The sequence below is a fragment of the Bos mutus genome, chromosome 11, assembly GCF_027580195.1.
Source record: "Bos mutus isolate GX-2022 chromosome 11, NWIPB_WYAK_1.1, whole genome shotgun sequence".
Classification (NCBI taxonomy): domain Eukaryota; kingdom Metazoa; phylum Chordata; class Mammalia; order Artiodactyla; family Bovidae; genus Bos; species Bos mutus.
In genome coordinates this window covers 87578267-87600902 of record NC_091627.1, presented here as the reverse complement: position 1 = coordinate 87600902, position 22636 = coordinate 87578267, and the positions used below count along the sequence as shown (strand labels likewise).

Here is a 22636-nt window from a genome sequence, read left to right as displayed (position 1 = left end):
TCCACAGACAGAGGAGCCTGGCGGGCTACAGTTCATGGGGTCGCAGAGAGTCGGACACAACTGAGCTACTGAGCACACAGCACACTTGATGACTCAAGAAAAATGGAATTCATGCCCATGTTGTTTTTTCTTTTTTCCTTTGATAATCATCCCTTTTGCAAAACTACATCACTAGATCTAGATATTTTTTACTTTCTTACTGCTTTCAATTAAAGGTACTTCTTAGTATGGTACACCAGGCCTCTTGTTACCCAGCTCTGGCCTATCTCACTAGTTCATGTCTCCCGCAAGTTTTCCCCACAATATCCCCTGGTTCTCCAGCCCAGCATACAATATCCTCCTGATGACTTGAACCATTTGCTCCAGCCTAAACACACTATTCTTTCTTGCCTCTGTAAATGTGGGTAGTTTCTTCCCTCTTCCAGGAATGCCTTTCCCTCCACCCTCTCTTCCCCATGTGACATGAACACTTCCCATCTGTGCCCACTCTCACTACCCTGCTCATACGCACACATACAAACAGCATCGGCTCTTTGTGGCTGCAGTTGGAAGAATGATCTTAAGGGTTGAACAGAGGTCTTCAGACACGTGAGGGACTCCAGGGTTGAAGATGCAGAACAGCTACTGCCAGAAGTGTGATTTTTTTTCCCTCCACCAGTCATCAACAGCTTGGGTATCAGCACTAAGGAAGTCACTGATTTGAATTCCAGTTTGCAACTGGCTGCATTGGAGCTGAATTTGACCCCAAGACATGTTTTCTTGACATTGCCCTTTTTTTTCGTCCATCTTTAAATTAGTCATCAACATTTAAAACCTGGGATGCTTCATGTAAAAATCTGGTGTCTCTTGAGCAGTTGGAAGGTATAGCAACATTGATTTATACATTTCTGCATGGAGTGAATAGTGAAGCCCCCTCAGAGGGCACAGACCCTCTAGAGTTGTCCACAACACCCTTCCTCCCTTTGAAAGAAGACAGTCATGTTTGCCATTTCAGGGTGTATCTGACTTGGGGTTGATGGTCAAGGGACAAGATATGGATGAAGTTTAAAGGGGCAGGGAATTTAGAAGCATCATGAAGCTGGTGGCTCAGGTAAAATGCCATGGGTTTGGGGGCTGTTTTTTGTGAAGGAGGTACCATCAGATGAGGCCCAGGCTTAGAATAAAAGGGAACCATTTAGCAGTAGAAGTCTCAGTAAGGTTGAGGAGTCAGTGTGGTGGGAGCCTGGGCCTGAGACGACGGAAAGGAAAAATGAACCATTATTCTGGAAATGCCAAAATCAGCCCCCAGTGTTGTGGACTGTAGGAAGTCTGATTTGACGTTTGAGAGAACTGTGTCTTGTGAAAGCAGATGGCTGAAGTGGAAGGACAGCAAGGGTCACTGGAGTCCCAAAGACCAGGTGAGGGGGTCAGGATGGTGAAGAGGCTTCCTCTACATAGGGCTGGATGCTTCCAAATGATAGTGATATGAAATAGTTCACCGGTGTTGAGTGCTTCTACATTCCAGGCACTGTGCTGGTTACTGTCACACATCGGTGTATTGAATCCACGTCGCCATCCCATGAGGTAGGGAACTTGAATCATCCTTGTCCTACATGTGGGACAAGTGAGCTTGAGAAGGCTGATGGGGTGCCCTAGGTCATACAGCTCCCACGCGGCCAGATTCCTGCATGTCAGAGCACATTCTCTGAACCTCCACCCCTCTGTAGGAAATGGGCAGGAGATAAAGCCCCAGGGGGCCAGGGGGGCTTGCAGGGAGGCTTGAGGGAGGAAACAGCAGCCACTGTGAAGAACAAGCCCAGGGGAGAGGTGAGTGTGAGGACATTCATGATCTCACCTTAAGGAAGTGGTATTTTCCGGTGAGCCAGGTAAGGGTTAGACCAGATTTGATGGTGCACTTTGTGATGATGATCGGGCTCTGGGAGAGGAAAGGGTTGGGGGGGCAGAGCAGTGGGCACGAAAGGATGAGTCGTTCCTGGGAAGCAGGGCAGTCTCTGAGGATGTGCACTCCCTTGAGGATGGGAGACCAGAGGGCCTTGCACTTTACACTGATGACAAGGATGAGAGGTCTGGGAATCGACAGCCCCAAGGGATCCAGGGGACGTGTGCCCAAAGTCAGCTCTTTCAGTGCCAGCTCAGGCCACAGGCAGTTCCGAGGGCCTACAGAAGCGTTAGCAGCCCAGGTGGTGGAGGGCCTCCACATTTCCAAATAGTCCTGATTTTGGAGTTTGTTCTTCACGTGATCCAGGGGGGAGACAGAATGGTCCCCATCCGCTTGTATTCTGGTTTGTTTATATATATTCGATACCTCCCTAAACCACACTTCTTGAACCAAGCACCAGGCCCTGTGTATCCCGAGCCCACCCAGCTGAGTGCCTGCTGCACGCACACACTCGGCAGAGAGTTCCAGGATCACTGCATGTTCACCAGCAAGCTGCTCCCATGTCCTGAAGCATCCATTCCTAAGGCGGTCAGCGAATCCAGCCCTGAACCGGGAACACCTGATGTTGCTTTATTAGAACATACTGTCCCCACCAGACCCACTCCTCCTCCTTCCCAGAGTGCAGCGTGCTGGTGTCCCCTCTTCCTGCCTGGGTCTCCATGCACCTCTCACTCGTGTCCCCTCTCTGCAGCCGTCCTGCCCGCCATGGAAGCACACGCCAGTGTCTTGCTCCAGGCCTGGGGAGGTGAAGGCAGAGAGCTTCTTGTCCTGGGTTGTGGTAGTTATCAGGTTGTTGGACCACGCTGAGTTCAGTTCAGGACCCCCACCAGATCCGAGGTCTCGTGCTTCATGGGCCCTGGGGTGCTTCCCAGCTGCGTGTCTGTGCCTCTGGTTCCCCGGCTGCCAGGAAGAGTCTCTTGGAACAGTCCCAACTCTTCCTGTTCAAACAGTTGCGCGGGATAGAGGACCTGTGCAACGTACACTGGCTTTCTCCTGACCTCACCTGCTTACTGTGGAGCTTGGCTCCGGAAGGTGATTTCCAGGAATGGCGTGAGCCCACAGCTCCTATTGTCTTACGATTTATACCACCTTTCTCTCAAACTTAGCATCTACAGTTAAGTTCCTTGAGCCACAGGCCAGCATTGAGAATCCAGCCATAATCATTGGCCCCTTGATAAAGCTAGGAAGAGGGTGGTCATAATGCCTGTGTCATTAAAGGCTTACAGTGAACTTTACTGTTGTTACTAATACCGTGTAGCGGCAAGTGCAGAGGACTGTTTTCTCTGTCCTCCGTTGATACTGTCCCTTTACCGAAGCATATCCTTCCGCTGCTCCCCACAGAAAAATGCAAAACACAACAGCGACCAAAAAGCACAGAGTGATTTTTCTGTGTCTTTGAAGGTAAAGTGATGCAGAATGTGGGGTTTCTGGTTTTACAGGTGAAAAGAGGAGTGAGGAGGCCTCTGGGAGGAGGCGTGTGGTCCTTGGAGCCAGGCCCTGTGCTTGCTGCTACGGCTAAGGCATGTGCTGAGCCTCCTGGGTGGTGGAAATGAAAGCGATGGTGGAGGAATGGGCTGGGGATGGCGTGGGGTGGGGGCTGTCAGTAGTAAATCTTACAGATGAAGCTGGAGAAACATGGTGAGAAACATACATAGGGAGGGCAGTTTCCTGTCAGGTTAGGCAGGCCCTCAGCTGGGAAACTCATTTCTTTTTGGAGGTTTTATTTGCAGTCTTCTTTAAAAAAAAAACAAAAACACAGAACTTATACATAGCTAGAAAGAGGTTAGAAATTTAATCAGTAGAAAGATAGTAGATAGATCAGATTTAATTAAAGTTGAAACTACTTTTTATAGACTAGGACTGTGTTTTATGTGTCATTATAACTTCCATTACTGACAGTTATTTTATTGTTACGGGGTGTAGAATCCTAGCAGTACACATGCTTTGCCCTTTTAATTCCACATGTATTCTTGTTTCCTGTGTAAAGACAACACTGCCTCCCACCTAAATAGAGTCATTTTTTATTTATAGACAGTGATTTTCTCCTTGCTAAGGGCTCAGTGCTCAGCTTGGATGTGGAATGCATCCAGGGTTGGGAGACATGTTTGCAGGGGCCTCAATAAGTGGTGTTTCCTCCAGGAACAGGTAGGAATGACGATCTGCTAGGGGACAAGGAGGAGTCTGATAGTTTGCTGCTTTGTTGAGTGGTGGGAGGAGGGGCCAAGAGGACCCTTCTCCCCACAGCGTCTTCTGCCATCTCCCTGTGGTTTAGCATCCTTTACAGTTCCTGTCTGTTGATTCTTCCACGTAGTTATGAAGACATGCCTGGTAATACGGAGATGCCAGCATTGAGTGTATCGTTCCTTTTCCTGCATTCTCCTTGGGCAAAAAAGAAAGAGACAAGGCCCATCAGGAGCCAGGCCTGAAGGTTGAGGTGCTTGGTGAGGGGGGAGTGGGGAAGGGAGAGAGTGTGATGTGCTTCCAGAATGAGGTGCAGACAAGGAGAAGCTGCAGACAGGGATGAGCCAGGATCAGACTGTGATGGGAATGCCAGTGTTGGAATCCTGGGATTTTATAGTTAGAAGAAAGCTCATGAAGGTCCAACCATCTCGTTTTAAGGAGGAGAAAACTGAGCATCCCACAGTTTAAGTGGCTGGCTAGCAGTCATCCATTTTCTGATGGGTGATGGTATTGGATAGTGAATTCAGTTATTATTTTCTTCATTCCAGGTCTCTTAACTCATAAGCTAGCTATGTTCAGGCAGGAAGGAGACTTAGTAAATGATGGAGAGCAAGTGCTGCTGATCAAAATATACTGCTCAGTAAATGACAGAACTAGTTGCACACGGCTTTTGCCCCTGGGAGTGCAGCCTACGTTACTGAGACACTGTGCCTTGGTTGTCGTTCAGTCGCTTGGCCGTGTCCGACTCTTTGCCACTGTGTGGACTGCAGCACGCCAGGCTTCCCTGTCCTTCACCATCTCCCAGAGTTTGCTCAAACTCATGTCCATTGAGTCAGTGATGCCATCCAATCGTCTCATCCTCTGTCGTCCCCTTCTCCTCCTACCTTCAGTCTTTCCTAGCATCAGGGTCTTTTCCAGTGAGTCAGCTCTTTGGCATCAGGTGGCTTCAACTTCAGCATCACTTCCTTTAGGAGCAAATTGTTCAGAAAGTGGGCCCCAGATTCCCAGTGGAATCTCCTGGAGATCTTATTATCCAGGCAGCTTCTAGAGCCCTGCCCCAGACAGATGCTCAGAGAAACAGTCCTTGATAATGGTACCCTGGAATCTGCATTCTAAACAAATTCCATAGTCTTTCCGTCCACACACTGGTTTTGAAAAGCACTGCACTGAGTAGCTCTGTGTCTAAAATTTATAAAAAATAAAAATTTTAAAAACAATGCATGGTCTAACCTATGACTTACTAGCCATGGGGGAAAAAAAGTCTTATTCCAGATTATTGTTTGGATGTCTTTATATCATTCATGTTTTTCATTACGAGACAAATAAGACATGTCCCTGCACGAGGGGAATTCACAGGAGAAGCAGTAGGATTTTGATTTTGTACAAGGAGCAGCTCTATACAAGGAGAGAGAGCTAACTAATCCCGGTTGCTTATTTGATGAGAGAAGGCCTTGTGGAGCGAGCAGGTGGCCCTAAGGCTGCATGGAATTTGCCTGGGGAGAAAGAGGCAGGCATTTGAGACAGAGTGGTTGGCAGAGCTGTGGCACTGAGTGGTGGAGGTGAGGAAGGAGGATGCAGTGAATCGCAGATTGCCATTGTCACTGTCTGCATAGATATGTGTCACATATGTGCATACACTGTGTCACATATGTGTGCGGACATATTCTACTGTCTCCTCCACACGTCACAGCATATGGAAACTAGAAGATATGTAGAGACTTGACTTGGGAGCACCTTGAAAGTTGTACTGGGACTCTGGCCTGCCTGGGAGTGTCTGTGTAGATCAGGAAGTAAATGACACAAAGGGAAGGCCGGAGTGTGCACTGCTTTTCAGCCCAGAGAACCAGCCCACACAGGCCTCCTAAGGAGGGGAGTGCCCTCTAGGGGCTTAGATGATTTTTCTGAGTGCTGTTCATCTTTGTGCTTGCCACTAAGCTGGATCCATTACCCACTGGAGAGGGAAGAAAGACAGCTTCACTAACCTACCTGGCTGCAGCTGTGATTACATTATGCAAACATTTATTAATGTGGTACCTTGATTGATGATTATCTTAATACCGAGGATAACATTAAAGGCTTGATTTTGCAGGCAGACGGCACATACAAGTTGGTTCTTGTTGGAGGTTAAAAAGCCCTTAGCCTATGATTCCTTTTATATGAGCTGACCAGAATAGGAAGATCCGTGGAGAAAGAATAAAGACTCGTGATTGCCAGGGGCTGGGAGAAAAGAAATGGGAAATACAGGGCTTCTTTATGAGATGATGAAAATGTTCTAAATTTAGGTAGTGGTAATGGTAGCCCAACCCTGTGAATATAAATACCATCGAATTGTATACTCAACAGGGGTGAATTTTATAGTATGTGAATTGTGTCCCAATAAAGCTGTTGTTTTATTTATTGGTTTTCTTTAAAAAGCCCTTAGCACTTCTGCTCCAGGTGTCCTAAGAGAAGTGTGGTGTTTAGGGTTTCGGAGAGGAGTTATTATCAAAAGTGATCTAGAAAGACAGATGGTATCTAGGACAGACAGCGGGAGATGAAAGCTAGATAAGGAATGTTCAGCAGGGAGCAGAGTAGAAGGCAGTGCAGAGACAGCAGAGGGAGGGCTTGTTTGGAGAAGGTGGAGAATGAAGAGAAGTACTGTATTTGAATAAAGATATGCGGAGGACTTGAGAGTGTTGAATGCTAGGCTGACAAGTTTATCAGTTAAATGAAGAGTAACTGAAGGCTTTTGACTACTGGAGTACAGGAACTGAACCATAGGTCGAGTGTGGCATGAATTGGGAGAAGGAGAGACCTAAGTGAGGGGAGACCAGGTCAGAACCTGGAAATTGGAGGATGGAAGGTTTAAGAAGTGAGGAGTAAGTGTGGGCATCAGTTTACTTATAGGTTAGTCTGTTTCCTCAGCCACTAACCCACATGTTTTCACATTCCATTGCTTGTTCTTTATCCAGGCTTTGGGGTTAAGGGTAAGAGGGAGATTGGGAGGAGGGACCAAAAAAGAATAAGGATGAAGAGAAATGGTGATAAGGGCAAGATTCTGCTTGTGTACTTCAGTTGCTCTGTAATTTTGCATTTCCTCCTCATGACTCACTATAAATAACAGGATAGGAAACCTTATTTGATTTCAGATCAGTTGACGAGGCTGCCTGCCTCACTGTTCCCATCTGTGGAAGGGAAGACTACCCACCTCCAGTGTAGGTAAACCAGAGAATCTAGAGTAATCTTACTAGAGAATTTTGATCAAGCTGCCTTGAACTCAACATTACTTATAATGTAATAGATTTCCTTGGGAAAAAGGTTCCTGATCGGCCCTCATTTGTTACTTGAGACAGTACAGACTTTATCCATCAAAAGAGAACTCACGTGAGTTGTATTTTGTTGAACTATGTGAAATTGCCATTTGACTATTTTTGATCTGCAAAGAAGGCAGTTTTGTAAAGCCTTAACCTAATAGATACTTGCTCAATAGATATCCTATGTGAGCCCAGATTTTCCCTTTTTGGTTTCCTTCATAAGTTCCTTCTTTTTTAAGGTGCTAGTGGTCTTGAACATCTACTAGTTTCAGATTCTGAGGAGTCAAAGGTGGCGGTAACTACGGAGGGCTTGCCTAAGGGCTGGTCAAGAAGGGGAAGGAAGCAGGAGCAAGCCCAGCGGCCAAAACCAGAGCGTCGGAATCCTTGGTGCTGTATTGCACAGTCCTTCTGGGTTAAGAAATAAAAATTCAGCCTAAAGGGTTTTCCTTTCTTCAGTGGATTACTAGGCAGTCATGCAGTTTTAGATCTTCTGCAGCATGCCAGAGACAACCCATGTGGGTCTCTAAAAAAACGATAGAAGTATTTTAAAAAGTGGGAAATAGGTTAAATGTAAAAATGGGGATAGGTCAAATGTAAAAGCGGGGGAAGCAGGTTTCCGTGGTGGCTCTGTGGTGAAGAATCCACATGCAATGCAGGAGACACACGGGTTCAATCCCTGGGTCTGGATGATCCCCTGGAGAAGGAAACAGCAGTCCACTCCAGTATTCTCATCTGGGAAATTCCACGGACAGAGGAGCCTGGCGGGCTACAGTCCATGGATCACAAAAGAGTCAGATAAGACTCAGCGACTAAACAACAACAGAGGGGGGAGAATAGACTTAAGGCGAACTTAGGTTTTTCAAGTTGGTGTCATTTCTGACAGCCTAGCACACAAGTGCACGTGCATGTTCAATAAAGATCTCTGAAAGGTCAAAAGACATCAGATGAGGTATTTATTGGTTGGTCGTATGCTCCCTGGTGTTTAACTTAGAGTGATTTCCTAGAACCCAACAGTGGGAGAGAAGATACCCAATCCCCAAAGATGTGGAAGGTTGGTCAGCTGTTCTTGTAGGATGCTTTCATTGTCATTACATCCAGATACTGGAATCAGGGTGGGGCCTCTCAGTGCTCTTTCCCCATTAGTCTGTGAACTCTGAAAAGTTAAAGTTGTACAGAGTGTCAAGTGCAGAAAATGTAAAGGATATATTGTTACTATAATGTCACAGGAATATGATCATCTGTTTAAAACTGCAGTGGCCACGCACATAAAAATGAGAGACGGTCGCATAACCTTTCCAGGGACTAAAAGCTCAGTTCATGTTTACTCAGCCGTGGAAGGTGATTGTCCTGTAGGAATACAGATTATGAATTGAGAGCTCCTCGCTCTGCTCACATCAAACAGCCAAACATTTATTCTAAATCACAGTCAGAAATACCACTGCAGCAAAACCTTAATTACCTAACACCCTCAACTCCACTCTAAAGCATATATAGCCATTTCCCCACAAGGAAGAGGCCTCAGAGGGGTCACTCACACCTTTCCAGTGGCTTTAATGATCTTTGGTGCAGATATTATCTGAATTCATTTCTATTTTAGTTCTACACTTAACTAAATTGTCATTAAGTCTCTGGGTCTGATTATGGAAGTACTTGTGGAAGACAGGCATTTTATTTTAGAAAAGATCTGAAGAAAAATAAAAGAACAAAACAATCAAATAAGAAGAGAGAAAAAACAGAATTAATGAATTGAGGTGTTAATAGTTCTTCCCTCCTGGGAATGTTACCCTCCCCGAATCTTGACCTCTCTGGTACATAAATACCCACATGCTTCCGGCAAGGATGTCTCTTTTTAGGAGGCCTTCCCTTCACTCCTGTCGACCTGGGAACTCCCTTAGTCATCCTCTCCACCTCTGACCCACGCTTCCATTGCCAGGGGAGTCCTGGCAGAGCCTGGCTGCTCCTCCCTTGTGTTACATTCACATCCTGACGCCCTGCTGCACTGGGCTTCTCATTTCCTGCCTCCAGTTTCATTCTGACACATCAGCATCGGGCAGTTGACAACATCTTTTTCTCTTCTTCTTTTTTTTTTTTTTTTTTTAAACCTGCCTCTTATTTTCCTGCAGTCAAGCAAATTTTGCAGGAGAATTAAAGTTAAGGGTGAGAGCCAACAGAGGTAGTTTGCATTCAGAAGAATGTACACATGCAGCTTAGAAAATCTAAAACATTAAAACTCTCAGCATCCAGATAGCTGTCACAAAATCCATTTGCTACAGCTTATACCCTTTATTTGTAAAGAGCTCCTCGGTCTTCAATCAAAATCTGTATGTTTTATTATATAATTATAAATTAATGTAGCTCCAGAGGAGGGTGCTACTAGGCATAATCACACTGATTAAAAAAAAAAAAAAGCTGAAAAACTAATGACCTGTTAGTTGAAAGAAGAGTCAGAAACATTGCTGAGAAACACCTAAAGGTCAACAGCAGCAAAGCAGCATTATAGAATCATTAGAAAATGCAGGAGCACCGTTCTGTGTCAGCCCGTCCAAGCATCACTGATGTCTGGAGAGACAGAATAATGTATATGCATAAAAAGATGGCCCTGAGTCATCAAGAAAGTGTCTGTTATGCTCAATACCAGTCTGGTTAAGTAAGAAATGAAGTAATGCATTTTAGGAATTTTTCTGTCCAAATGGTTAATGTTAAATTTCTGGGCGTATACTAAGGAGGTGAGCCTTAGTTGTTTGGAATGCTGGTTACGTTAGGACCCACTCCCCGCTCCCCGGTGATGCCAGATACACAGGACAGTGTCGTGGAGAGGGGCGAAGAGTGTGCCGGCCACTCTGTGGCCTCCCAACTTCTGTGCTGTTTATTCACGGGGTTTTCCTTCCCTTTTCTCTGGTTTCAGATGCGAGTGTCTCTCTGGCTTATGTGGTTTCCCCGTGTGTGAGGTGGGATCCACTCCCCGCATAGTCTCTCGTGGAGATGGGACACCTGGAAAGTGCTGTGATGTCTTTGAATGTGTTAATGGTACGTGGGGTTTCTCTTGTTCTCAGCGAGTATACATTTGTGCAGGAGGAGGAGGAGGGAGGGTTCAATCTAGCCACTTCTGTCTTTTTAAAAGACAGACAACATGCTCAGGGAGTTGATGAAACTCAGAATAGTTGCTCAAGATCCCACCACGCAGTAGGGAAAGTTAGGAAGGGAATCCTCATTCCACTTTGTAGAGAAGGCATTTTTGAAAAGGTCATTGCAGACTACACGTGGCCGTCATACTCTGCTGTGTGTCAGTAGTTGAGAAATTCTAGGGTTGCAGGAAAAGGACCACAGAAAACGTGGCCGTGTTCTCCCAGTCAGAAGACCTCATCCCGTGGCTCTTGGAGGTAGTCTGTGTAACTAATGCCACACTGCGTTAGGTCACGGAGTGACCACAGTTTGAAAAGAGAAAGGACTGTATTCCTCTAGTTCATCCTTTTTCTGCCTAGAGGAAACACCTCTGGCCAGCCCCTAGTCAGTAGTAGTGTCCTCATTAAAGCTGGAAACTTGTGGGCCAAAAAAGCCATTCTTCAGTCCCAGGATTCCTTCACGTAAAACCCACCTCTCTCCCTCTCACCTTTCAGCAGAGGGCTTGGTGTGTGACAGCCTGGTGTTTATTGAATTTAGATGCTAGAAGGGAAGAGAGCCTAAATCATGCTCCTCCATCAGAATTCTCAGAAAAGCAAAGAATAAACTCAAGCAAGTGAAATGTCAGTGATTTTTAGAGAGCATTATTTAGTCAGTACTTAGACACACAAGGAAAATGACTTTGAATGTGGACAAATACAACCAAATTATACAGATAGAAGCATCCATTTTAACTGCTGCCTATAAGAAATCAGGGTTCAGAAGATTTTCTGCCCTTCTCCCAAGCTGCCCCTCCCCAACAAGAAAGGGTTATATGAAAAGTCCAGACTTGTTTCACAGAGTCCTGTAGTTTTTAGGCCAGAGGCTACATGTTTTGTTCTGGTTTTTTCCCACTTTAAAGAAGCACTGGCAGTATGACTTTGTGGTTAAAAGAGAACACGGACTGGAACTGATTGACTTCATTTTGAAAATCAGTTCCTCCACTTAGTAGCTGTATAGCTTTGGCCATCCCTTTGGTCTCTGAGCCTCATTTGCCACATCTGTCAAATGGAGAGAATAACAGTAAATGCAGTGAGGTTTTGTATGTGAAGCACTAGAAACTGTGCTTCGAGAGCAAACAGTCTCTATGATTCTGTGTGCCTCCTTCCTGCTCACCGTCTTGGCCACTGCAGGATGCTGCTTCTTGGCTTCAGGCACGCAGGGAGAGGCACAGGGCAGGCTCCATGCACATAGACTCTTCTCGGTACCTCTCCCCGCCTGCTTTATCATCCAGCCGGTAGTGATGTCTTCACCGCCAGCAAATGGCCAAGCCTCTGATACTTCCTGCTGAAGCTAATTGACTGAAAGTGATATTCTGTGAATATTTAACTCATACCATTGGGACCGAAATAGTTGGTCCTTGTCCTGGGCTCCAGCATCTCAGATGTGCTTCCTTCTAGTACTCACCCCACTCCGTGTCTCTTTCTCACCCTAGAATCTGAACTGCCAGAAAACAGGGAATCTATCCTTGTGTCTGTGACATTAGCACATCGCCTGTTTCTTGCGGGGCACCTGGGTTCTGACACGTGGCTGGGTGAGCAAGCAAGTGATCTGATTCATATCGTCTGAGTTCCCTCTAGAGTGGCTGTTAATTGTCAGCCCATAGAGGAGTTACTTTGTGAGAATCCACTATCTTTCACTGCCCCACACTTTAATCTGAAGTCTCTTATGCCCTGGAAATAACACCTCTAGTAATACAACTTGCTGTTGTATCCACTGGGTGAGAAACTGGAGTATCTTTCTTCTTTCTTTCTTTGCTTCTTAATTATAGAAACCCAAGTGTCAGGCCTTCTCATCAGGACATTCACTTTACATCTCACCCCTGTGTGATGCAGTTTGGGCAGCTGATTACTGCCCCTATTTAACTTCAGTGGCCTTGGATAAATCTCCAGGGCCTGCTCCCATTTATAGAGCCCTGAGTTCAAGAACAGGCCTTCTACTGTGGGAAAATGTGGAGACAACAAAGCAGTAACAGAATTTCTGGTGTTTGCCTCTTTCTTGCCACCATAAATTAGTTGGGTGATCTTTGCTTTACTTCTTGTCCTGCTATAGTCTGTCTGTTACTGCATTAGTCATTAATTGTAGGTGAAGCTAGAAACTACAATACTCTGAAGATTTAAAATTCCATAGGATAGTATTTACGGAATTCCATCTCAAAGTCTGTATTTCACTTTTTTTGGCATACATACACACACTTCCCTTCCATACACATATTTGTGTGTGTGTATGTATATATTTGATTATTTGGCACCCAGTGCCCTGGTGAAATCATACTATTGTCATAAGATCCCCATTAGAAGGTATTACCTATCAAAAATTCATTATCCTTGCCCGGAAGAGCAGGGGTCTATTTTATGTATACATATTTTTTAAAGCCTTATATGTGTGTGTGTATATATATATATATAAAGCCTTACTTATCCACAAAGAATTTGAGGCAGTTTTACACTAAGAGCAGACACAATAAAATAGTGGTAAAATATTCGTGAGAAAAGAGAGTCAGACTGTACAGTTGTATGTAAAAGTTGAAAAGCAAAAAGGAAGTGCCCACAGGTGTGCAGGCCATAGCGTCTGTCTGTGTAATCGCTGGAGTTAAATGTCAGGTTAGGCCCCCGGCATCCTGGCCATCAAAGTGGAAAGGGAGATAGAATCGGACCCACAACTCTTATTTTTAGAGACAAGAAACCTGCCAGACAGGGCAGCATCCTCCTCGTACGGAAACTTTTGAAAAGAGAGCACCAAATGACACAGTAAATTGTGTCCTCAGTTGCTTTACTCCCAATTTCCTCTGGCTGCTTTTCTCAATAAAAAGTAAAAGCAAAATATTAAAATACACCTCCGTGAAGGCAGTTTTCAGGGGTGAGTTGAACACCCATCTGAAACCTGGATGCCTGAAGGTCTGTTTCTTGATTTTGAGAATGCTGCCCAACCCCTTAGCCCCCACCACTGCTGTACCCCCGCAACATGTAGGAAGGTATTGGAGTAGATCTGGGAACCCCAATTCAGGAGACAGTGGGCTGCTGTCTAACCCCATGTGAAGAAACGGAGCTTACCTGCCAGCACTCAGTCCCCTCCCTAGCTGCCATCCAGGTGATCCATGTGCTTACATTATTTTTTTTTAAGATAAGCATTATAGTGATTAAAGAAGATTAAAAAGAGGGAATTCAAGAACTCCTGAGTTTTGAAAACATTGGCCTAGATGAATGGATGGAAAGAACATTCTCCATAAATGTTACTCCTCTTTTCTGTTGGGTTTGGTTTTGTATGGGTGGGGGGATGGCTGAGTTGCCCATCGGATTGTGGCAGTCTGTGACCGAGGGCTGAAAGGAGGACCAGCACAGTAGTAGCTGAATGAGAACCCTGTTGTTTAGAGACCAGATGAGCAGGTGGTGAGCTTGTGTTCCTATTGTGTGAACTTGTGAGACATCAGTAGCATCACCTGGAAGGATGACCTCCACAGCAGTGTTGAATAGTCCCACATCTTCTTGGGGAAATGGTTCTGTGTCTGCTCTGGCCCAAAAACATGTTTTTTCATCCGTCACCGGGGGTTGAGTGACGGCCTCTACTTTAGATGGACGTGTGTCCTCTTCCATTTGGTAACAGTACATCTTACTGCCTTACGCTGGCCCAGCTCACTCGTTTCTAGAGGCATTTGGGTTTGAATAGGGAAGTCATCCATGCTCAGAGTATGGAAGCGATCATTTGGTTGCTTAGATATGATCAAGTGTCCAACATACAAAAATGCACAGAAATCCAAACTGGAACACGATGGTTTGAGTGTCATAGCCATTTGAGTGTTGTAGCCACTGACTCTTCCAGCATCAGACACTAACATGTAAAATCAATCACAGGAGAGCCAGACCCAAAGTCAGCTTCTCCTTGTGTAAAATTTGGGCCTAGAAAACTCAGACCTTGGGTTTCCCTTGTGGTCCAGTGGTTAAGAATCTGCCTGCCGATACAGGGGACATGGATTCAAACCCTGTGCCGGGAAGATTCCACAGGCCTCGGAGCCGCTAAGCCTGTGCGCCACAGCTACTGAGCCTGTGCTCTAGAGCCGGGAGCCACAACTCCTGAAGCACTGAAGCCCGAGTGCCCTAGAGCCTTTGCTCCACAACCAGAGAAGCCACCGCAGTGAGAAGCCTGACCACTGCAATTAGAGAGTCACCCCCACTCGCTGAAACTAGAGAAAGCCAGTGCACAGCAACGAAGATCCACCACAGCCAACATAGATAAATCTTCATGGAAAGAAAAAACTCAGACCTTCAGTTTGTTAATAAAAAAGTTAATATGAAAACATCTGTTGAGAACACATTGTATAGCAGTGATGCTCAATAATGTTCCTAGGGATGCAAGGTCTCCTTCTACAGTAGTGGAGAGTATATAGCACTTTGAAAGGAATATTCCATGCAGTATGCATTTATTGAGCATCCATTGTGTTCTGCAGGCCTTACTAAGCTAATTTTGAGTGATACAGTGTTTTGCAAGTACTGTTCCCCTTCTCTTATCCTGAAGTACCCTCTAGCAGTATGCTCCAGCACACACGCCCGGCTTCCCCCACACAGAAAAGGTGGTTTCTTCCTTCACGTATCTAGAAGCTCGTGTACCCTGCCTTTGTGATTCCATCAGTTTGTGGTTGGTTTATGGAGAAATTTTCAGACATTTCTCATTTGTCGTGCGGTTATCTCTCTTTTGACTTATTAAGTCTGCCTACTTTGTTCCCGTACCATTCACCCCCAGAGAAAGAAGACCAGAGGCAAGACATCAGCCATTTTTCACTGAGATATTACAGAGAAAAAGCAACAGAAGGATACTTATTTGGACTTTTTCCCTCCATTTTCACATTTGATGTGAAGTTCTACATTTTAGTCTTTTCCTTTGCTAAAATTATGTGTCTATCACCATCTGCCAATCAGCATGATTTGGCCAGGCCATAGAACTTACTAGCAATCTATACTATAAAATTCTTTTTCAGGAGTTCTGGAATATAATAAAGAGGGAAGAGAAGATTCCAGAACGGAGAAACATAAAATTTAATTGGGAAGACACAAAAAACATGCAAAAATCTTTAAAAAGACACTTTGTGCATCTCAGTGCATATGCACTTTTATTCATTGAGAAGTACAAGTTGCATAGTAAGTTATTCTATTTGTAATATTATTCTTTTCTCCATCCACGGAAAATGTCCTCTTACAGAGGTAGTGGTACCCTCCCTATAGTTCTGAAATTCACCTCTATCCCCAGCAGGTGACGAAGTAATTGGTCATTGCTCCTCAAAGGATACTGCCAACCATTTTTATTGTGCACTTTTCTGAAGAGCTTCTCTAAATTTGTCTCAGCAGCAAACAGGGATTTCATTATATCATGTGATTTTTTTTTTTTTTTAATCCTGAAGAATCAGTTGTGTTTTCAAGGCTGTGTTCTCTGGGACTCACCATCTCTCTGAGTTCCACGCCCTTGCTCTCTGCCTATGCTAGTGAAACGTAACTGCCCTAGCCTTCTTGTCAGTCTCATCTCCTCCCACTCAAGCTCCTACACAACCCGCCATAAGAGCGAGTTCATCTGGAGCCACTTTGTTCACAACCACAACCTTTCCTCCTCACTTCTTCAAATCTCACACCAAGATTTGTGGCTTCACCCAGATGGTCGTTGGGTTGATGAAGGCAAATAGGTAATTAATATAGATTGGTTTCTTAAAAAATGTTTTTCTTCAATTTGAACGGAAGCTCAGCATTTTGATAGAAGGCAGTATTTTGCCTCCTTCCACAGCATGCAAATTTGATTGGTGAAAAGTGCTTCATTTCCTGCACTTTGGAACTTGGGGTTTAACTGCCCAGTTCCTTCCAATCCCAGCTCAGTTTAGTGTGTTAGGTAAAAGCATATAGACTTCTTAGCTGTAATAAGATGATTCTTTCTGACATGAATTTTCTGGGGGGAAAAAAATAGCATATCCAGCCAGTGCTAGGGAAGAGGTTCAGACATGCACATTTACTGCCTTTGTGAAAATACATGCACACAGATCATCTCACACTAATGATGAGACTTTAGGCAAGCTGCCTCATCGCTTTAAATTTCATTTTCCTCATTGAAGAAGTAGATGTTAATACTTGTTCTCTATTCTCAACAACATTGTTATAAAGTCAAATTAATACTAGTTTGTCTAAGTACAAGACAAATGTAAATGTACTCAAAATGCAGTGGAAATCTCACGTATTTCAAACATGCAAAGTGACATGTGGAGAAATGATGTTAGGACAGAGAAGCCCATGGCTTATGTATGTCATAATCCAGTTTTTCCTACCTTTTTAAATAGGTTGCATTAGCTCAGGAGAACTTTTCTTTTTTACCTTGGAATTACTTTTATTTTCCCAGCTTTACAGAGACACATACCAGACACTTCACCAAGTGATGTTGCACAATTCCATGATTTTTAATGTATTCGCAGAGTTGCGCGATTGTCATCACAATTTTAGAACACTGTCATCAATCCCCCCAGAATTCCCAAGCTCTTTAAGTCACCCGCTATGTCCCCCAGACTTTCCAGCACTAGGAAACCACTAATCTACTTTCTGTCTCTGTAGATGTGTCTATCATGGGCCTTTCACATAAATAAAATCCTGTACAACATGTGGTGTATTTTGACTGGCTTCTTTTGCTTAGCGTAATGTTCCCCAGGTTCATTTATGTTGTAGTATATATCAGAACTTCATTCCTTTTTATGGCCAAGCAATATTCCATTACATGGATATACCACATTTTGTGTATCGTACATCAGTTGGCTGATGTTTAGAATTTTTCTGTTTTTTGGCTACTGTGAATAACATTGCTGTAAACATTTGTATACAAGGTTTTATGTGGGTAGATGTTTCCATTTCTCCTGGATGTGTATCTAAGAGTAGAATTGCTGGATCCTCTGGTAATTCTGTTTCATATTTTGAGGAACTGCCAAACAGTTTTTTCAAGACACCTGTACTCACCAAGATGTATGAGAGTTTCCATTTCTCCACACCCTCATAAATATTTGTTATTATCTATGTCTTTTTCATCTTAGCCATCCTACGATATGAATCAATGTCTCATTGTGGCTTTGATTTGTATTCCCTTAATAAGTAATGATGTTAAGCATCTTTTCAGTGCTTATTGGTCATTTCTGTATCTTATTTGGATAAATTTCTGTTCAAATATTTGCTCATTTTTCAATTGGGTTATTTTTATTGTTCTTTCTGGATACAAGTTCTTACATATGTCAAATTTCAGATTGCACCATTGTTAAAGGTCACAAAATATGAGAGTTTATTTCTAAATTCTTAATCAATTCCATTGAACTTTGTATTTATCCTGATGTCAAGTACTACATTGTCTTGCTACTGTGGCCTTGTAGTTTGTCTTAAAATCAGAAAGTGTGACTCCTCTACCTTTGTTCTTCTTTTCAAGTTTGTCTTGGCAATTCTGGGTTCCTTGAATTTCTTACTGATTTTAGGATTCACTTGTCAGTTTTTGCAAAAGAAAAAACTAGAATTTTGATAGAGATTGAATGAATATGTAGATCAATTGGGGGAATGTTTTCATCTTGCCAGTATTATCTTTCAGTCCATGAATATGGAATGTATTTTCATTTACTTAGGGCTTCTATATCTTCTTTGAACAATGTTTTTTAGTGTTCAGAGTACAAGTATTGTACTTTATGTTTAGACTTATTAAATATTTTATTCTTTTTGATGCTACTGTGAATGGAATTTTTTAACTTTATTTTCAGGTCGTTTATTACTAGTATGTAGATATACAGTTTATTGGAGTTGCAGATTTACCCTGAAATCTTGCTAAACTTTTTATTCTAATAGTTTTTTAGTAGATTTCTTCTTTTTAAATTCAAAATCATGTTGTTGGTAATTAGAGTTTTCCTGCTTTCTAATATGGGTGCTTTTTATGTCAGTTTCTTGCCTAATTACCCTGACTGGAGCCTCCAGTACAAAGTTGAATCATAGTGGTTAGAGGGGACATCATTGTCTTAATCCTGAGCTAAGTAAGGGGAAAAGCATTCAGCTTTCACTATTAAGTATGATGTGCTAACATCATAGATGCCGTTTATCAAGTTGCTGTTTAACACCTCTACTGCTAAGTTGTTGAATGTTTTTTTATCATGAAAGGGTGTTGAATTCTCTCAGATGTTTTCTCTTTGTCTGTTGAGATGATCCTATGGTCTTGTCCTTTATTCTATAGACATTACATTACATTATAGTCAATTAATTACATTAATTGATTTTGGATGTTAAACCAACCTTGCATTCTTGGGATAAATCTCACTTGGTATATGATATTTTTTATATGCTGCTGGATTCAGTCTGGTAGTACTTTTTTGAGTATTTTTATGTTTATATTTATAAAAGCTATAGATCTGTAGTTTTCCTTTTCTTCTGATGTCTGTATCTGGAGGGAGTTCTTTTAGGTCAACCAAAATTAGAGATAAGGAGTAGATTTAGAGGAGAGTGTTTTTGTGCAGAGAAAAATTTTAAATCATTGATATCATTATCATTCTAAATGCAGGGTTTTGAGTACTTAGCAGAAAGCATAGTCTTGAAACACAGTGGGAAGAATACAAGATTTTAGTTGAAGAGCTATAGTTTTGGCTTCTATCATTTGCTAAATATGTAACTTTGCACAAATTACCTAGGATTTCCTCACTTCTACACTCAGGATAAGTATTTCTACATCAGACCTTTGTTTTGGGGATTAAGTGAAGTAATGTATGTAGAAAGTGTTTTTTAAAGGCCAAGCACTATTATAATTATTGATTATTAACTAAATAGAAAAAAGAATTTCAGAGAAAACACTGGAGAAACAGAAACATAACCTAACAGGCCTAAAGAAATTTTTTGAGGCAGAACAAAACGTAATGTGGATTCAGAATCGTTTACTTGAGATGGTGATTTAGCAAAACACACATTTTGTTTAACAAAACTAAATCTTTTTAAAGCACATATCAGAAATGTCAGTTTCATGGTCAAATAATTACTTTCATTTGGGGTAAGGAGAAGCCAGTATAGATTTTACTAAGGGGAATTTTGATTCCTTGTTATAATGGGGATAATGATGTGTTTTGTTTTTTTTATTGTACTTTACATAGCTTTATTGCTTCTGTTGTAAAAAAATTATATTGAGTTTAATAAAATTCCATTAAATTTTAACCTTGTGCAGTATTTTCTAGAGGCTGTTTGAAAAACATGAAAGGGCACCACTCAGAAATGACTCTGAATATGCTTTGTTTGTTTTAACTCCTCTAGAAACAAAGCCAGCCTGCGTGTTCAACAACGTGGAGTACGGTGACGGAGACATGTTTCGAATGGACAACTGTCGATTCTGTCGATGCCAAGGGGGTGTTTCCATCTGCTTCACTGCCCAGTGCGGTGAGCTGAGCTGTGAGAGATACTACATGCCCGAAGGGGAGTGCTGCCCTGTGTGTGAAGGTAAGGAAAGCTGCCAATTAGAGAATAATAAGAACACATTTCCCAGCTGGCTCAGTGGCAAAGAACCTGCCCACCAATACAGGAGACCCAGGAAACACGGGTTCAGTCCCTGGGTTGGGAAGATCCCCTGGAGGAGGGCATGGCAACTTCCTCCAGTATTCTCGCCTGGAGAATTCCGTGGACAGAGGAGCCTGGTGGGCTGCAGTCCTTGGGGTCACAGAGTCGGACACGGCTGAGCGACCTAACAACAAAGCATCAGATCAGATCAGTCGCTAAGTCGTGTCCTACTCTTTGCGACCCCATGAATCGCAGCACACCAGGCCTCCCTGTCCACCACCAACTCCCAGAGTTCACTCAGACTCACGTCCATCGAGTCAGTAATGCCATCCAGCCATCTCATCCTCTGTCGTCCCCTTCTCCTCCTGCCCCCAGTCCCTCCCAGGATCAGAGTCTTTTCCAGTGAGTCAACTCTTCGCATGAGGTGGCCAAAGTACCGGAGTTTCAGCTTCAGCATCATTCTCTCCAAAGAAATCCCAGGGCTGATCTCCTTCAGAATGGACTGGTTGGATCTCCTTGCAGTCCAAGGGACTCTCAAGAGTCTTCTCCAACACCACAGTTCAAAAGCATCAATTCTTCAGCACTCAGCCTTCTTCACAGTCCAACTCTCGCATCCATACATGACCACAGGAAAAACCATAGCCTTGACTAGACGAACCTTTTTTGGCAAAGTAATGTCTCTGCTTTTGAATATGCTACCTAGGTTGGTCATAACTTTCCTTCCAAGGAGTAAGCATCTTTTAATTTCATGGCTGCAGTCACCATCTGTAGTGATTTTGGAGCCCAGAAAAATAAAGTCTGACACTGTTTCCACTGTTTCCCCATCTATTTCCCATGAAGTGGTGGGACCGGGTGCCATGGTCTTCGTTTTCTGAATGTTGAGCTTTAAGCCAACTTTTTCACTCTCCACTTTCACCTTCATCAAGAGGCTTTTGAGTTCCTCTTTACTTTCTGCCGTAAGGGTGGTGTCATCTGCATATCTGAGGTTACTGATATTTCTCCCGGCAATCTTGATTCCAGCTTGTGTTTCTTCCAGACCAGCGTTTCTCATGATGTACTCTGCGTATAAGTTAAATAAACAGGGTGACAATATACAGCCTTGACGAACTCCTTTTCCTATTTGGTACCAGTCTGTTGTTCCATGTCTAGTTCTAACTGTTGCTTCCTGATCTGCATACAAATTTCTCAAGAGGTAGATCAGGTGGTCTGGTATTCCCATCTCTTTCAGAATTTTTCAGTTTATTGTGATCCACACAGTCAAAGCCTTTGGCATAGTCAATAAAGCAGAAATAGATGTTTTTCTGGAACTCTCTTGCTTTTTCTGTGATTCAGCAGATGTTAGCAATTTGATCTCTGGTTCCTCTGCCTTTTCTAAAACCAGCTTGAACATCAGGAAGTTCACAGTTCACATATTGCTGAAGCCTGGCTTGGAGAATTTTGAGCATTACTTTACTAGCGTGTGAGATGAATGCAATTGTGTGGTAGTTTGAGCATTCTTTGGCATTGCCTTTCTTTGGGATTGGAATGAAAACTGACCTTTTCCAGTCCTGTGGCCACTGCTGAGTTGTCCAAATTTTCTGGCATATTGAGTGCAGCACTTTCACAGCATCATCTTTCAGGATTTGGAATAGCTCAACTGGAATTCCATCACCTCCACTAGCTTTGTTCATAGTGATGCTTTCTAAGGCCCACTTGACTTCACATTCCAGGATGTCTGGCTCTAGGTCAGTGATCACACCATCGTGATTATCTGGGTCGTGAAGATCTTTTTTGTACAGTTCTTCTGTGTATTCTTGCCACCTCTTCTTAATATCTTCTGCTTCTGTTAGGTCCATACCATTTCTGTCCTTTATCAAGCTCATCTTTGCATGAAATGTTCCTTTGGTATCTCTGATTTTCTTGAAGAGATCCCTAGTCTTTCCCATTCTGTTGTTTTCCTCTATTTCTTTGCATTGATCGCCGAAGAAGGCTTTCTTATCTCTTCTTGCTATTCTTTGGAACTCTGCATTCAGATGTTTATATCTTTCCTTTTCTCCTTTGCTTTTTGCTTCTCTTCTTTTCACAGCTATTTGTAAGGCCTCCCCAGACAGCCATTTTGCTTTTTTGCATTTCTTTTCTATGGGAATGGTCTTGATCCCTGTCTCCTGTACAGTGTCACGAACCTCATTCCGTAGTTCATCAGGCACTCTTATCTATCAGATCTAGGCCCTTAAATCTATTTCTCACTTCCACTGTATAATCATAAGGGATTTGATTTAGGTCATACCTGAATGGTCTAGTGGTTTTCCCTACTTTCTTCAATTTAAGTATGAATTTGGCAATAAGGAGCTCATGGTCTGAGCCAGTCAGCTCCTGCTCTTGTTTTTGCTGACTGTATAGAGCTTCTCCATCTTTGGCTGCAAAGAATATAATCAATCTGATTTCGGTGTTGACCATCTGGTGATGTCCATGTATAGAGTCTTCTCTTGTGTTGTTGGAAGAGGGTGTTTGTTATGACCAGTGCATTTTCTTGGCAAAACTCTATTAGTGTTTGCCCTGCTTCATTC

The 22636-nt window shown here is 43.2% G+C and overlaps 1 protein-coding gene across 3 annotated transcripts in view; it reads left to right on the top strand.

Moving 5' to 3' along the window:
• Window positions 1–22636, top strand: part of CRIM1 (cysteine rich transmembrane BMP regulator 1) — a 209689-nt gene that overhangs the window by 107403 nt on the left and 79650 nt on the right. For all 3 annotated transcript variants that reach the window (XM_070379739.1, XM_070379740.1, XM_070379738.1), the window contains 2 exons: window positions 10319–10440; window positions 19851–20033. In XM_070379739.1, the coding sequence (XP_070235840.1) occupies window positions 10319–10440; window positions 19851–20033 (305 nt within the window). The remainder of the gene's footprint in view (window positions 1–10318; window positions 10441–19850; window positions 20034–22636) is intronic.